Source organism: Nymphalis io, chromosome 12 (assembly GCF_905147045.1).
Source record: "Nymphalis io chromosome 12, ilAglIoxx1.1, whole genome shotgun sequence".
Classification (NCBI taxonomy): domain Eukaryota; kingdom Metazoa; phylum Arthropoda; class Insecta; order Lepidoptera; family Nymphalidae; genus Nymphalis; species Nymphalis io.
In genome coordinates this window covers 4449470-4465046 of record NC_065899.1, presented here as the reverse complement: position 1 = coordinate 4465046, position 15577 = coordinate 4449470, and the positions used below count along the sequence as shown (strand labels likewise).

Below are 15577 nucleotides of genomic sequence, written 5' to 3'. Positions count from 1 at the left end.
TATTTTACTCATTATTAAATACTTATTATCGCATAATTAAGTTTGTAAGCAGCCCATAGCAGGTAACATTATATTTTTTTTAAAAATTAACATACTGCAAAAGATTACAACAAGCAACGTTCCATTTTATCTGTAGGAAAGAATGCTAGCTTTTATTTTAAAGGCGCTGCCTGCGGCCTGTTATCGCCCGTTCGTCCTCCGGGCGAGGCAGAGGTTATCGCTGCCACCACCACTATAACCCCCCCTCTTCCGTCCGCCCTGGACCACGCTCCCAATGCGTCTGATGCAGTAAACCGATAAATACATAACCATCAACATTGATTTCTAACCGAGAATACGAAATTTAAAAGTGTTCGACAAATAAATTCTAAACGTATATAATTATTGCAAGACAGTAGTTCATATCAAAGCTAGTGAAAATACGTGCGTGTGAAAGTTAATTGTATTGGACACAATCAGGTGGAAATGTTAAGCTGGCGGGTACTGTTGTGTGGACTTATCATCACAGGTTCGTAGCACACAACTGTTAATTCTTTATTAACTGCGTAAATATAATTAACAATATACAACTGCGTAAATGTTATTAACAGTGAACAACACTTTGTAAAATAACAACAAAGTAATAATAACCAGTTCTTATGTCAACATTAATAAGGAAAATCCATCGATAATTATTAACAGTATTTAGTAGCTTATTTAATTAATGCATTTCGAAATTCGATGAATGTTTTGATTACATTAATGAATTATGTTTAATTTATCTTCACATAGGTCATTCGATAGAAAACCCACGTTTCCGAACATAACACGTACAATAATTAAGTGGATATATTGTAAATACGATAATTTCAGTTGCTGTATATAAAGAAACATGACATACTGAATTCATTCGTTATATGAAATTTCCCTTATTTTTAGGAATTCGATTCTTAGGAAGGTTTCTTATAAATATGATAAATCTATTATGCTCGGTTAGCTTTGGGTAACTAATTGAATTAAAATAATATAAAACAGTACTATCAATCAATAAAAACAACAATTAATGTCTTAATTCTAGCAATAGAATGAAAGCTTGAAACTGTCAAGAAAAAAAATCAAATGCAGGTCGAATTCACACGTCGCAAAACGTCGCACGCTCAACACATGCCGTTCGCTAATTAATATGTAATTCATATGCAAACAAAGCTACTAAGTTCCACTAATATCAATCAGACTGATTGGCGACTTGATCTTTGGGTTATCAGCGTCCATTACAGGGCTTGTTTACACTGAACCAATATCACCTTTAAAGTTTAAACCACTACAGTAATATAAATACCTACTACTTAGTACTTACTAATAACTTCGTCCGGATGTTCGTATATTAAAAATCTATAGACTATTTTTTTTGTAAATATGTTTTATTATATAATATTACATACTTACTTTGAATGAGATGTCAACGCCGATTTTATTCGTGATTGATTTTCTTTTAAAAATTTTAAATAGAATATTGGTACACAAATTTCAATAGTAGCTTCCCACCGTAATGGTATACTTTGCTGATTATGTCATAAAAAATACAAATGAATGATATTTCAATACATTGTTACAGAATTGGTATAATATAAATAATAAGCACTAACCGTGGGAATCAGTTGATACTGAGTTCCTGTGTTGACTAAGTCGAGGAAGCGATAGGGACGAGGATGGCTTTTAGAGCTACCCACAATTTGCTGATAAATCGATTTATTTGTGCAATATCATACAATATGGACTTGAATGTAAAAACATAATTATATGGTCTAGACTCAATCGTTTAAGATTCGATTTTATATTAAAATTTTGTCCGTGGAAATAAACGTAGGCTACTTAATATTTGGTTTTTACGCGACGGGATAAATTATTTAATATTATTTTACTCTTACTTAATGTTTGAAAACTGATGATGTCCTCCTGATCGGTTTCGGTCACGGCGGTGAATCTCAGGAGAGATTAGACAACTATGCAGAACATATTATAGCACAAGTATCTGCGTAAACACAGATGCACTCTCTTTCCCCTTATTCTCGTAATCCCATGGTTAGGCAATCCGACCAGACTGGAAAGAGTTCAGGCACAGGACCAACGTCCAGGAGATTTACGTACTCTCCGTGGCACGGAAGTGTACGTACTTCCAACTTTCAGACTGCAATTCAAATAGATAAAACTATTCGAACTACAAATTTTGAGTAAAAATTTGATACAACATCTGTAGATAAAGCCTGTTCCTAAATGAGATCTTTAAAATCAAATTTACTTAAAAACGTAGTAGTTATTAAAATAAATGTAGTAGCATTGTTGAAACTGCACCGATAATACTGTTTTCAAGAACTTAAATATTATATCCATAGAGATCACAGGAAAAGTTTTGGAAAATAAACAATACTGATTAGATTAGCAAAGGTCATAATGATATGTCGCATAATAATCTGGGGCATTACACATATTAGCAAAACAATGGAATAAAACGGTACCAAAGCGTATCAATTTATATTTATTAACTAAGTATATTAATGTACCTACTACAGTAAAATAAATTCTATACTTTATCATATGTTTATATATTCGAATTTTTAAATGTCAGTGAAAAATATCATCATTGTATGAAGGAAGTAAAAGGATAGGTAAACTTTGGACATACGTTAATAAAATGAGTATTATCTCAATATCATTCTCATGTTCCATATATTAATAAAAGTAAAATACTTTACTAAGAAACGAGCCTGCAAATGACGCACTGGGGTAATAAGGTATCTCCTCTTAAAGAGAAGGTTTGGAGCTTATTTCACCATACTGCTCCAATGCAGGTTGGATACACATGCTGGTTTCCCTCGGAAAGTCAGTGGTATCCGTACAGTCTTAAGCTCGAAATTTCGTCATAATTCACGTGTCCTAACCACTGCCATAGCTCTTATGTTGTATTAATAGCTCTAGTATATTATTAATACGGCAATAGAAACAGTGAATATTATTAAAACAATTGAATTATCTTTTATCTTTTATAAAACTCAACGAATACTAACTCGATGCTTATTTTACAGAATTGCAATAATGTTTTTCACATAAAGTTGAATTTTAATATTTCACAAAGTTAAAAAGAGAAGGATGTTTTAACTTTGCGCAAATATAAATTAATAGTATTTGCCAGTACTTATGTTCTTTTAGAAAAACCGAGAGCTCAGAAATTAGGCAAATGACCTGAATAATTCATTTTCTCAATTTAAAAAAAAAATACATATTTTTTTAAGAAAAGGGTGGCGGACGAGCGCATAGGCCACCTGATAGTAAGTAAGACATTGGCATTGTAAGAAATGTTAACCAACGCTTACATCACCAATGCGCCACCAACCTTGGGAACTAAGATGTTATATCCTTTGTGCCTGTAATTACACTGGCTCGCTCACCCTTATAACCGGAAGACAACAATACCAAGTACTGCTGTTTTGCGGTAGAATATCTGATGATAGTGGTACCTACCCAGACAAGCTTGCACAATGCTCTACCTCCAGTAAGGAAGTGTCATCAAGAAATTGTACAATTCAAAAATATGTATAGAATAATAAAAATATGTATTGTAAAAATAGAAAAGAACCTAATATTGATCACTGTGAAATACCAATTATAACACAGAAATAGAAGACTTTTTGGATTTTTTTACTTACTCACAGACGTATCACATTAAGAAATATTAGTCATTCCTTATATTACCGATTGCGCCACCAACCTTGGGAATTAGAGTGTTATGCCCCTTGTGCTATAGTAACTATCTGGCTTACTCACACCGGAACACAAAATCACTAATTATCGCAGTTTGGCGGTAGAATGATACTATACATAAGTAAATAAGAATTGTAAAAATTAAGAAAAAATTGTACACATTCATGGCACCAATTCAGTTAGTAAGTTAGTAATATATCAGTAATTTTTATAATTATGAATATTGTGTGACGAATATTGTGTTTTCTTCCACATTCGTTAGAAATTTCAATCCTACCGTTTTAATTATTAAATTTTAGTAATGTTAATTACATATATTACTGGATGCTTTTGAATAATAACGAATATTATTATTTTTTTTTTGTTAATGATATTATTTTCAATATGTATTCGAAAATTACATTAACTAATGGTTACGAAATGAAAAATGAAGATGAAAAAAAATAGCCAAATTTTACCTAAAAATTGGCAAATTTCAACTACACATATTAGCTTAAAGTAGTAAACCAATTTTACGCTGATTTATTTTGCAGTATTACAGGAAACCCAATCGGCAAGTTTGCCGTTTCTACGGCCAGCACATATAGGAGAGACAAATAATGTAGAAAAGCTAGGCACAAAAATGCGTGTTCCGGCTGAGATGATCCGTGCTCGCGTGCGAGAGGGTGTACCGCCGCCGCTATGTGCTGGCAGATGTGTGTCGCCACCGGCTGGTCCTGTGTGTGCTTTCGATGCGACCGGAACCGCTAGGACTTTTGCAACTTTATGTGAACTGGAGGCTGTATCGTGTCGTGAAAGTAAATGTAAGTCAATCATAAAAAACAATTATTTACAAGAATAACTTTTACAATTATATATATATATATATATATGTATTATATTTCAGCTTTTGTGTTTTTATTTTAATAATAACAATACGTAAATTAAATACTGTCTAAATAAACATCAGTCGCGTTATAATAGGAAAATCACAAGACCGATAGCAAACGACCCAATAAATCGCTACTCCTACAATAATAAATAGCCTTTGTGACTTTCCAGAGCAAATTATTCATTTCATTGGCGTCCTTTAAGACAGATGTGAGATATTAAGGACTTTATTACTTGCTATTATTAGAAAATCTATGAATATTACAAATAGGATTTATTTATAAGTAATTGATTGCACTTCACGTTAAATATCTATAGCCTACAAATAAAGACTTGAAATATTTGAGAATAAAATATATTTTTTAAAACCATTCGACGTAGTCGTAGCATAGGTAGGATTATTTTGAACCCTTAATTAATTTGTTTGTAACCATTAGATTTGTGAATTCCTAAAATAACTTTATAGTTAAATATATAATAATCATAGCAGCAATTAAAAGGAATTTTGATAAATCTTTAAAACATAAGTTACTATACCTGTTTTAACCTTGGTTTTAATGACATAAATAAATAATCATTTTATAATGATTTTGATTTCAGACTATGCCATAACAAGTAATGGAGAGTGCTGACCAACGAAAGAAGAGCTTTTACTTATAAAATAATCTAAAATAAACTTAACAGAATAACGTAATCATACACTAAAATTATACATCTAACGATGTCTTAAAACCCTTTCCGTCACCAGTTCCAACTAAATCCTCAATTACCTTATTCTTCATACATGATGAAGAATAAGGTAACAAAAATGTACAAAACTCAGGTATAATAACCAGCATGTAAATTATCCATAGCTCATCGAATTACGTACGATTCGGTTGCACATTTATCCCACATAATATTTAAGTCAGTTTTTCTAAGCTTTCAATAATACTGCAATGTACTTGTTTTTCGGTTCCTAGTATTAAGCCATCGAGTAGCATAAGTTGTCTTTTTAATTTATTTTACAAAGTACGAAATGTCATGTCATCATTCAATGATGAATGCTGAAATCTTGATAAAATTCAATAAATTTGTCAAATAGTATTATTGTTTATTATTTCAATGTTTGTAAGTTGGATTCAATGACCCTTAATGAATGATATATATATATATATATATATATATATATATATATATATATATATATATATATATATATATATATATATATGATTTAAGATAAAAAATAATTAAAAATATATATTATTATAAAACTTGTATCGAGGAAACGACTGAATGCCTTTTGGTTTAGAAGACTGCAGACCCTGATTTCCTGGTTTCAAATACAAGTTTGGGCCAATAATACGTTACTGGGTTTATTCATCAAGAATTTTTCTCTGGAAGCCCGAAGTTTGAAAGTTGACAATATTAAAGTAAGTAAGCCATTGATCGGATTGGCATCCCAACGAATTGTGAGATTAAGGGAATATAAAGTGCACGTGTATTTGCGCACACACTAATATGTCCTGTGCAGATTCATGAATGGCCGGTGTGGTTGAAGTCGGTCATGTGGAAATCTTTTTTTTCGCTTATTTTGTAAAAAAATGCAGTGCTAATTATTATTTATTAAATACAATAAAACCAATCAAAGAATATATGGAAGCATAAACACATATATTTTTTCAAAATTCTAATTAAAAAGATTCAACGAAATCGCATTACATTGTTAATTTTTAAGGTCTAGATATTTTAGTTGTAAGCCTTAAACAATACAAATGTATATAAATAAATCAGTTAATTGTTTTTTTTATGTAAGATACATCAAGAATAAAATCATAATATTTTGGATTCAAGATTAAGAAAGACGAATTCCATCAGATCCAGCGCACGCCCCCTTACTTAATACTTGCAAGGCTGAAAAAGAAAATTCACATTATTATTACTTTTTAAGAAAGCAAATTGATAAATCTGATGGTGATCATTTTCGCTATTAAACTAGCAATGTATATAAGAAATAAGAACCAAATCTAACACGAATCACGTGATCTAAAATGTTATGTGCATTGTGAACATGTAAAATAACAATGATTCATTTAGCAAACCGGCATAAATGGCGGCTGCAACAATTGATGAATGGGTGGTACCTACCACTAACCAGACTTACCAACCCAAAGCTCGCCCCCGGTAGAATTCTTTAACAATAATTATTATAAAAAAAAATATAACATTTACATTTTCTTTCAATTTTCAAATCAATACTGACGATGACGAGCCGGTTGGCGTGGTTGGTAGAACACTTGCTTTTCACGCCGAAGGTTGTGGGTTCGATTCCCACCCAGGACAGACATTTGTGTGCATGAACATGTCTGTTTGTCCTGAGTCTGGGTGTAATTATCTATATAAGTATGTATTTACAAAAGAAAAGTAGTATATTTAGTATATCAGTTGTCTGGTTTCCATAGCACAAGCTTTGTACAAGCTTAATTTGGGATCAGATGGCCGTGTGTGAAAAATGTCCCAGGATATTATTAAATATTAAAATACTGAATACTATTTAATAATATATGCGTATTACTTATACGTATTTAATAATATACCCTATTCCAATCGGAGTGGGAGTAAAGGTAAACAAACCGTAGATTTACAAATAGCATGCAATTTTCTAATTGGTCTGCTATATTACGCACTATACAACAGTTTTTAATTAATTTACCTTTATTTATAATACAACACTACTCCACTTAACTAATTATAATCACATAAATTTTACTTTCGAAGTTCCGATTACAACTTGACGGATAATGAAAACGCCATTTTTTCACGAATCTATCGTGAATATCATAGATTATTCAAAATCTCGACCAATGATATCGCGTCAATTGATATCGGTGACCAATGATACCGGTTTCAAAGTTGTTTATTTGGGTTTACTCCTCTTTTGGTTGGACTAGGCTATAGGTAAATTGAGAGAGGACAATTAATTCACGATATTGTTTATTATTGCTTGAATCGTTATGATTTTTATTTTGAAAGTTATACAAAATTATTTCGAAGACCTTAATCTCTTTTGCTATGTTTTAAAATAAAACTAGTTCATTATACTAAATTGCTGCTTTGTTTATTATATTATCTAAAAGCATTATCTACAATGAAACTCATTACCGAAGGCAGTACGGAATGATGAAATCAGCAAGATGAATCACGATCCGGTTATGCGCAGGCGCAATAACAAAGCAATGGTCTGGATTCGAGTTTGCGTCACGACACACTCTGATGATTATGGAACTGATTCGCACCATTATGTTGTTCATAGAATGGAAATTACTTATTTTTGCAAGTAATGTTTTATTATGACAATTGTATCTATGATAAAACCAAACCTAGAATAATGTCTGAAAACCCGACGTTGGTATGTCGAAGAAACGTTTGTAAAGGAAAAGTTCAATTTTTAATATCTATTTTTGTGATATCAAAAACTTGTTCAATATCCAACTTTTTTAATACAGAACTCATGATTTGCTCATTGAGTATTCAATTTCAAAAAGGTTAATAATTTTAAGAAGATTGATAAGAAACGTGGTAACTGGTCAACATGAAATCGTAATACTCACTATCTTTATGTTCACAGTTGTGATTATTCATCACGCATTCGCTTCCAAAGGATTTTGGCTTCGTGTCTTTTTTTCCAGCACAAACTGGTTCAGATTTGACGGACGAGCAATCGTGCATACAAGCCTTCTTCCGGGCAGCCTCCGCCTTAAGTTGTTTTAAGTCGGGCTTGTCTGGCCGACAGGAAACAGCAACCAGCATCGCCGCTAGTAATGAAGAATAATAAAATAATTATATAACATTGATTCAAGGAAGGATAAATTCTAGCTTCAGTGATATTTACAACATATTTTTATTATTCTTCGACAAATAAATAGCTTTTAAGAATTTTATTCTTACACAATATTCTACGAATTATTTAAGGAGCAATTGCCTTGACTACTAAAACCTTATGAAGTATGATTATAATGTCCTCCTGACCGATTTCAACCGTGGCCGCCAATCTCAAGAGAGATTAGCCAACTGCAAGAATTTAGGCGCAGGACCAATAGCCTTACGTGCTTTCTCAAACACGAGCTTCTACATACTTCGCGCAGGACCAATAGCCTTACGTGCTTTCCCAAACACGAGCTTTTACATACTTTTAAATGCCAGACTCCAGGCCACAAATGTTTTCGAGCGAAAACCCAAAAATCTTTTATTAATCCGGTCTGGGGTTTGAACCCAGAACCTCGGGATCTGCAGCCTATCTATATATCTATCCAGTCACTAGGCCAACGAGGCAGCCATTAGTCTAGTGCTTAAACTACCACCGTTTCGGAACGTAAATTCTACCGAGAAGAAACGGCAAGGAAATCAGTAGTTACTAATCATATAAATACTAATACCATTAACATAGTGAAAATAATTTAATATGCGACTTTTAGCTGTTCAATGCCGTAAGTGCATAATGTCGTATGTAAAAAGTATAACCTTTGTTTATGACTGGATAGGTATATGAATATTTCCTCAATTATTTATTAATTCAATGGCTTGAAACTTGTGTCATAAGTACATTTCCGCCGCCGCCCGCCTTTGTACTTACGACCTTTTACACAAGAGAATCTTATTGCTGATATAAATAGTCAAATCCTTAGTGGGCAGATATAGGTATTACTGACCTTAACGAAGACAATTACGGTCATAAAATGTTTATAAGATAATCGCAGGAAGAAACATCGTTTTGGTCTGGTCACTACTAGTAAGGCCTAAACCTACTTACTACAAATGATGTCATGTCTTATTTTAAGTTTGAAAATAAAACAACGATTTTGAAGATTTATAAAAAGCATTTTTTTTGTTGCTCGTTACAAAAACTTTAATTGGATACAAAATATAAAACTAGTTCCGTAAACAATAGCTACAGAGTAATAAAAATATTTTATACAATATTTTTGGAAATGTTTAATTAATATAAAATATAAAAGATTTAAAACAAAATCTCCTTTTTACAAATTATAAAAAAACAACTTCGAAATATATCACATATTTTTGTTTTTAATTTATATTAATTGCAATACATTTTTTTACGATAGTCATTCTACATTATGCTAAAATATTCTGTAATATTCTAGACATAGTTATATTATACAACTACCGAAATATACACAAATAGTTTGCTCACCAAATAAAATCAAAGTTGCAGCTCTCATTTTTAGCACGGACTTCTGTACACTTAGCACGTTCGATGTCACCTCTCAACTGGTTTCGAAAAGGCCTGACCGCTGTTACTCTTTATGTCTTGCGCGGTGGGGAACGCTAAACACATACTTTAGATACTTATAGATGTATAATTGGTGCTCTCAATACATTGCTATTTTTACATAAGTGTAGAAAAAATAGCATTAAAATAATAAGTAATGGAAAGCCATCTGAATTTATAGCTATCTCAGTTTTTTTATCTAGAGGTCAATATATTCGTCGTGGACTAAAGCGATAATATTATTTTATGAAAAAAATACTTGCAATAATTTAGACCTGCTCATTAGTCAATTAATTTCGTTAAATTAAATGAAAAAAATTAAATTTAGAATTTCAATTAGCTGCTTGCTTAGATCATTATGGAGTTTTAATAATCTATGTATTTAAATGATGATTTTTAATTATTTCCTATAATAAATAATGTTTATGTAGTGATTATCGCATATTTACTATCTAAAAATACACATATATCTACAACAAAAACCGAACCGTCGGCAGTTAATATTTTGAAAGACTAATATAGATAATATGTATAACAATATTTACAATATATTAGGTTATAATATACAAATATTTTATATTTAAATTTTGTTGTGGAAGTTCTCACAACATTATTACTGATTTTCTTATCGAATTTTTATTCAGGAAAATTTGAATCATAAATTCTCTATTTACAACGTACCTACCTTATTAATAATTGAGTTAAAATAACGGAATTATGTTCTAAATTTAGCAACAGTAGAGAAAACTTTTCATTGAATATAAAAGTTAAAAAAAATCTGTCTGTAAAATCAGAAAAAATAAATAAACGTTTGGTGAAAAAATAGGTTTAAATAATATCTATTATCCAAGTGTACAGTAAAATTCGATTATGTTCACGTTACCGTTTCGTGGTCCTTTGATTTGCGAGAGACGAAACTATTAGTAATTGCATCAATAAATTAAATTTTACATAACAGCACCATCTGCCATGCAATAGCAAAACTAAAACATCTTAACATCAAAGAACTGTTTTTGTATTGACTTCCTAGATGGCGTTAAACCACTAATATTTAATTTTAGTTATAATAGCATTTATATAATAATATTTATTTACAATTAGAACTATATATTTATTCTAATCTATATTTATTTGTAGGATTTCATATTTATTTTGAAGTATTAATAAGTATAAGTGGGAATTAAATAATTTATTTGAAGTAAAATTTCTTTGCCTGTCAAAACGCTGTTGAATTACCTATAAATAAATTATTATTAAGCAGCTACGATATTTACATGCCTTATGTCCAATAGCTGCTTAAAGTATTATATCGGCACGACTATGAGAGGCCGTAAGAACTAAAAAGGCTAGATACTTTTAATTGTAATAGTAACAGTAAACGACGGACGTAATATCGTCATATGAAAATAGACTTCACACATCATATTATATAATGGCTAATAATTTAAAAGCAGCGTTTTATAAATATTCTAATATTATAAATGCGAAAGTCTGTAATGCTTTCATGTCTTAAATACTCAACCGATTATCATTCAATTTTACAAACTTTTATTTGTCAGGGAATGTTGAAATAAACATAATAATCTAACATCTGCACCCGCCCATGCAAGCGGTTGAAGCCCATGCGGAAACTTAGTACTTTAACAATGTAGATTTCAATGTATGTGTAATACTTCAAATGCTTCAAGATTTAATACCAATAAGAATAAAAAACAAATCATAATATAAACATCTTTTTTATTCCAACTTATAACCATACATAATATACACAGTACAAAAAAAACTTGTTTTCGCTTATTACAGCAATAAGGACAAAATAAAATTGCCACATATCTTGTTTAACTATTATTTTTATAACATACTAACCAAATTGAGAAAACTAATATAGGAGAAACTTATCTACACGCCGTGTTTTAATGTACAATGCTTCGAGCGAATACGTTTTTTTTATTTCAATACAATAACTTAAAAGTAAAAGACTTCTTAATATGTACTCGATGGAATTCGAATTAAAAATTTACACATTACATACATATCACTATAGCTACATTAAGCTGTTATAATAACCTGAAGAGTTTATTTGTATTTCGATTAAGGAACATAAAACATATCCACATCTCAACGATATCACCATTATCAGACTAATTTACATTGCACATGCTCCGATCGCGACCGTCGGACTAAATCACATTTCTTAAAGTACATTTACACACAAACTGGTACACGATCCACACCACGCTCAACAATGGCATCTTATACACGAAACGGCGCACAGCGCGTATCACACTCGCTCCCAATCTTACGTTAAATGCGGAACTTAGCGAATAATGTTACGTTCGAAGTTGAGATCAATTGCGAGGCCCACTCGACTTCACTTGGTTTCGGCGAGCGCCTCTTCCAGGCAGCAGAGAGAGTCCTTCACTGCGTGGTACACTATGTTCTTTATCTGTAGTTTGTCTTCCTTGTTCGCGTGCTGTCGAGAAAGCCGCCGGAACTGTTGAGCGAGCTCGAAACACCTCGAAACGTTCTCGGGTGATACGAAATCTTCGGCCACCTTGATGCAATCTAGGAGATTCCTGACTTGATGAGGCGCTCCGGCCGGAACAAAAACGGCATCGCCAGGACACTGCAGTATCGCGTAGCCTTCAACCCCGTATTCCCTGTACAGCCTCTCTCGCAGAGCCGCGTCCAAGTACCACGTTTGATCGTGGACAGGATCGTGCTGTGCGCGTGGCCTCGCTCCGCGCTCCAGCTCCGCTCTGACTAGGAAGTCGCGAATCTTATCCGCGTCTCTGGCGGCATAGATGTGCCAGAGGGCCGCCGGCGGCTTGACGCGCGCGCGGCGCCGCGACAGCACATCCACCCCCGCCTCCTCGGCCGCCCGCGCAGCCTCCCGCGCCCTCTCGGGGGCGTCCGCCGGGGCGCTGGCGTGGACCATCACGTTTACTGCGTCACTCACGTCCAGATGAAGATTCGTAGTACCGCCGGCTCCGCCGTAAGCCGTATACATTTTTGGTCCCAAATCTGGTCGAACGAAGCATTCGGGAAGTCGCGCAGCGAGATTTAGTTTGCCGTTGCGTGAGGTATATTCGCTCAGGGGCAAAACGCGCATGAGGTCATCGAACCGTGCCGGCAGAAGCTCGGCGAAGTCTTCACCTGGAGGCCAATCTTTTAGTTTTAGCACCATCGGAGCGCCGCGTTCATCCCTCAGCCGCTTGGCGGCTAAATCGAATCCGTCCCAGAATTTCCTCGCAGGCTGATTAGGCACCACTAGGCCGGAAGCGCAATTGACAAGGTCGACTCGTGTGTCACCGAAATCACGAGAAAAGCTTTCTGGAGTCCACAGGTCTTTGACAAGTAGACTCGATACATCTGAGACTAGAACTGGTTGGCCACGTTTCCACTGATCCTAAAACAATCAGTTATAGCTGTTTAATATAAGTTTTATTAAATTTTATATTTAACTATCTTGAATTTTGTTTTACATAGTTAGAGACCTAAACTTTCATATCCTTGCCATAAAATCAGACAAAGAACCACACAATTAGAAAAACTTTAATTTTAAGCAAAGGAGCGAAAACGATATTTAAAATTTTAATTATAGCAAATATTAAAACGAAACAGATATAAACGTTATTTGGTTAAAAAAGGTTTTGAAAAATTATAGTGTTAAAATAATAAAATTACCTGGAACGGTTTATAATTGCCAGCATGGGCGGGATCTGTAAGATGCAACAGTTTTCCATCACAGAGCCATGCATGTGGAACATCAGGGTACAGCAGCTTGGACTCCGTCATTGTCATTATGCGAATTGGCAGCTCTTCCCTTCCTCGACCGCTCCTGTCGTACCTCTTGACAACATTTGACAACGCAAAGGGTTTACCCTCTCCATCTTCATCTTTCTTTTCTTCAACGACACTAGATATCACGTCATCTAAGATATCATTCTTATTTTTCTTTTGTTTTTTCTTTGGCTGGGCTTCAGCACCTTCTGGCGCTGGTCGTATTAGCAGCTCTCGTAGGGTCGAAAAGTTTCCTCCTTCTTCCGAATCTGATGAACTTGTATCGGACTTTTCTTCCTTTGTTTCTGCCTTTACGGGTATGTCGGAGAGCCAGCTCACTATGGACGAACCCGTTTTGCCGTTTTCTGATTTCACTGGTGACGAACCATTCGTTGCAGAGTTTTCTTCCTTAACATCCTCTTTTTTCACAGTCTGTAAATAAATTGACATTGTGAAAAAATTTAAATTAAAGCAATTAGAAAAATTCTCATTAAGTTCTACTTCATTGTAATATTTTCATTATAAACAATTCTTTGCAATCTTTTATTAGATCTCAATTGCAATTCCAGCGTCTCTAGTCTTTTTTTTTGGAGGTCGATATTTATAAGTTCATGGACCTTTCTTTATTTAGAGGGACACTTTTACTTCAGGGTTTTCCATAGCTTACCTTTTGTAAGGCCTTCTGTAGCAGTAGTCTGGCGGCAGTCCGAAGCGCTTCGGGCGCGTCAGAAGCGTGTCCACAGGCGCAGGTCGGCAGCGCGAAGGCGGCCCGCGCGCGGTGCGCACGCGCAGCCGCCGCGCCCAGGGCGCCGCCCGCAGCGATCTGCGTCAGCAGCAGTCGCCGCGCGGGGTGCGCGCCACCGGACGTGCATGTCAACCATCTGAGGAAAATATCGTTTGTTATAATTTATGAATTTAGAGTGATGGATGATCGACTTTGACTGTATGAATGACGTGAATAAAAAGTATCGCGACCTACAAAATTTCGTTTCACATACATGACGTTGAAATTATAGTTATGTTTTTAATAAAATAAACGTAATGAAACTTCTATAATTTGAAAGATATAGTGAGTCATAAATATGTACGAACACAATTATCCGAAAAAAAAAAACATAAAAATACTACTGTAAATGTAATAATTTAAGCAAATTTGGACACTCACCCGAAAGAATCTCTTTCGCCGTTGGTATTGGTATTTACAGAATTATTTGAGTCGGTAGGAGAATTGCCTGATTCGCCTGACGTTCTTGACTGAAAAGATTATAAAAAATTAATGAGTGTTGATGTTATATATTAAAAGGAAATCAGTTACCGTTAGCGGGGTAATTGTTTATTATAAAAAAGTAGTAATTACCTTATAGCAATCCAGGCAAACGACGAATCCACATTTACCGCAAGTCCAATGGAAATTGAAGAGCGTGGTTTCACACACATCGCATATTTCACGCACACCTTGTACAACGCGCTTCCACGCTATTGTTTTGTCTGTAATCATATTATTATCTTAAGTCGTATTCGGAAATTATTTGTAGCAATGATTGATTTGGAATTGCTTTATTGCATCGGTACATATTAATAGGGCCCAAAGAAATAAAATTAATATTGTCTTCTTTATATAGTGAAATCAAAATGTAGACAAGGATGAAGGACAAATGAATTCTAGGATCAAAATTACCTTCATTTAGATGATGGGATTCCGCCTCTTTTTCTTGTTGTAGTAATTCACAAAATTGATCTCCAATTTCTCTTAACAGGAAACAACTCATTTCAATATCTAACTCGGCCGCATCAGCTGATGAAGATAACCATAATTTTTTGTCTTCCTACAAGAACCATAAAATTATTTTATTAATATTATTTATTGAGAATATAAGTATAACAAAATTAAGTTTTTATTTTATATAATAAAAA

General features: G+C 33.7%; 3 protein-coding genes across 4 annotated transcripts in view; 1 reads left to right on the top strand and 2 right to left on the bottom strand.

Annotated features, from left to right (window-relative positions):
• Positions 1 to 270: 270 nt before the first annotated feature.
• On the top strand, positions 271 to 5694 carry LOC126772439 (uncharacterized). Its single transcript, XM_050492810.1, has 3 exons — positions 271 to 508; positions 4272 to 4541; positions 5209 to 5694. Exons 1-3 carry the CDS (start codon positions 466 to 468, stop codon positions 5238 to 5240), a joined length of 345 nt encoding a protein of 114 aa, XP_050348767.1. The 5' UTR covers positions 271 to 465; the 3' UTR covers positions 5241 to 5694.
• Positions 5695 to 6247: 553 nt separating this feature from the next.
• Positions 6248 to 10014, bottom strand: LOC126772443 (uncharacterized). The gene is made up of 3 exons (XM_050492818.1): positions 9803 to 10014; positions 8202 to 8405; positions 6248 to 6504 (listed from the first exon to the last, which is right to left on the bottom strand). The coding sequence occupies exons 1-3, from the start codon at positions 9828 to 9830 to the stop codon at positions 6446 to 6448; spliced, it is 291 nt and encodes a 96-aa protein (XP_050348775.1). The 5' UTR covers positions 9831 to 10014; the 3' UTR covers positions 6248 to 6445.
• Positions 10015 to 11600: 1586 nt separating this feature from the next.
• LOC126772302 (lysine-specific demethylase 3B-like) overlaps positions 11601 to 15577 on the bottom strand; it is a 137852-nt gene continuing 133875 nt past the window's right edge. For both annotated transcript variants that reach the window (XM_050492594.1, XM_050492595.1), the window contains 6 exons: positions 15342 to 15489; positions 15021 to 15151; positions 14829 to 14917; positions 14331 to 14544; positions 13568 to 14095; positions 11601 to 13289 (listed from right to left, as the gene is read on the bottom strand). In XM_050492594.1, the coding sequence (XP_050348551.1) occupies positions 12252 to 13289; positions 13568 to 14095; positions 14331 to 14544; positions 14829 to 14917; positions 15021 to 15151; positions 15342 to 15489 (2148 nt within the window). In that variant the 3' untranslated portion in view covers positions 11601 to 12251. The remainder of the gene's footprint in view (positions 13290 to 13567; positions 14096 to 14330; positions 14545 to 14828; positions 14918 to 15020; positions 15152 to 15341; positions 15490 to 15577) is intronic.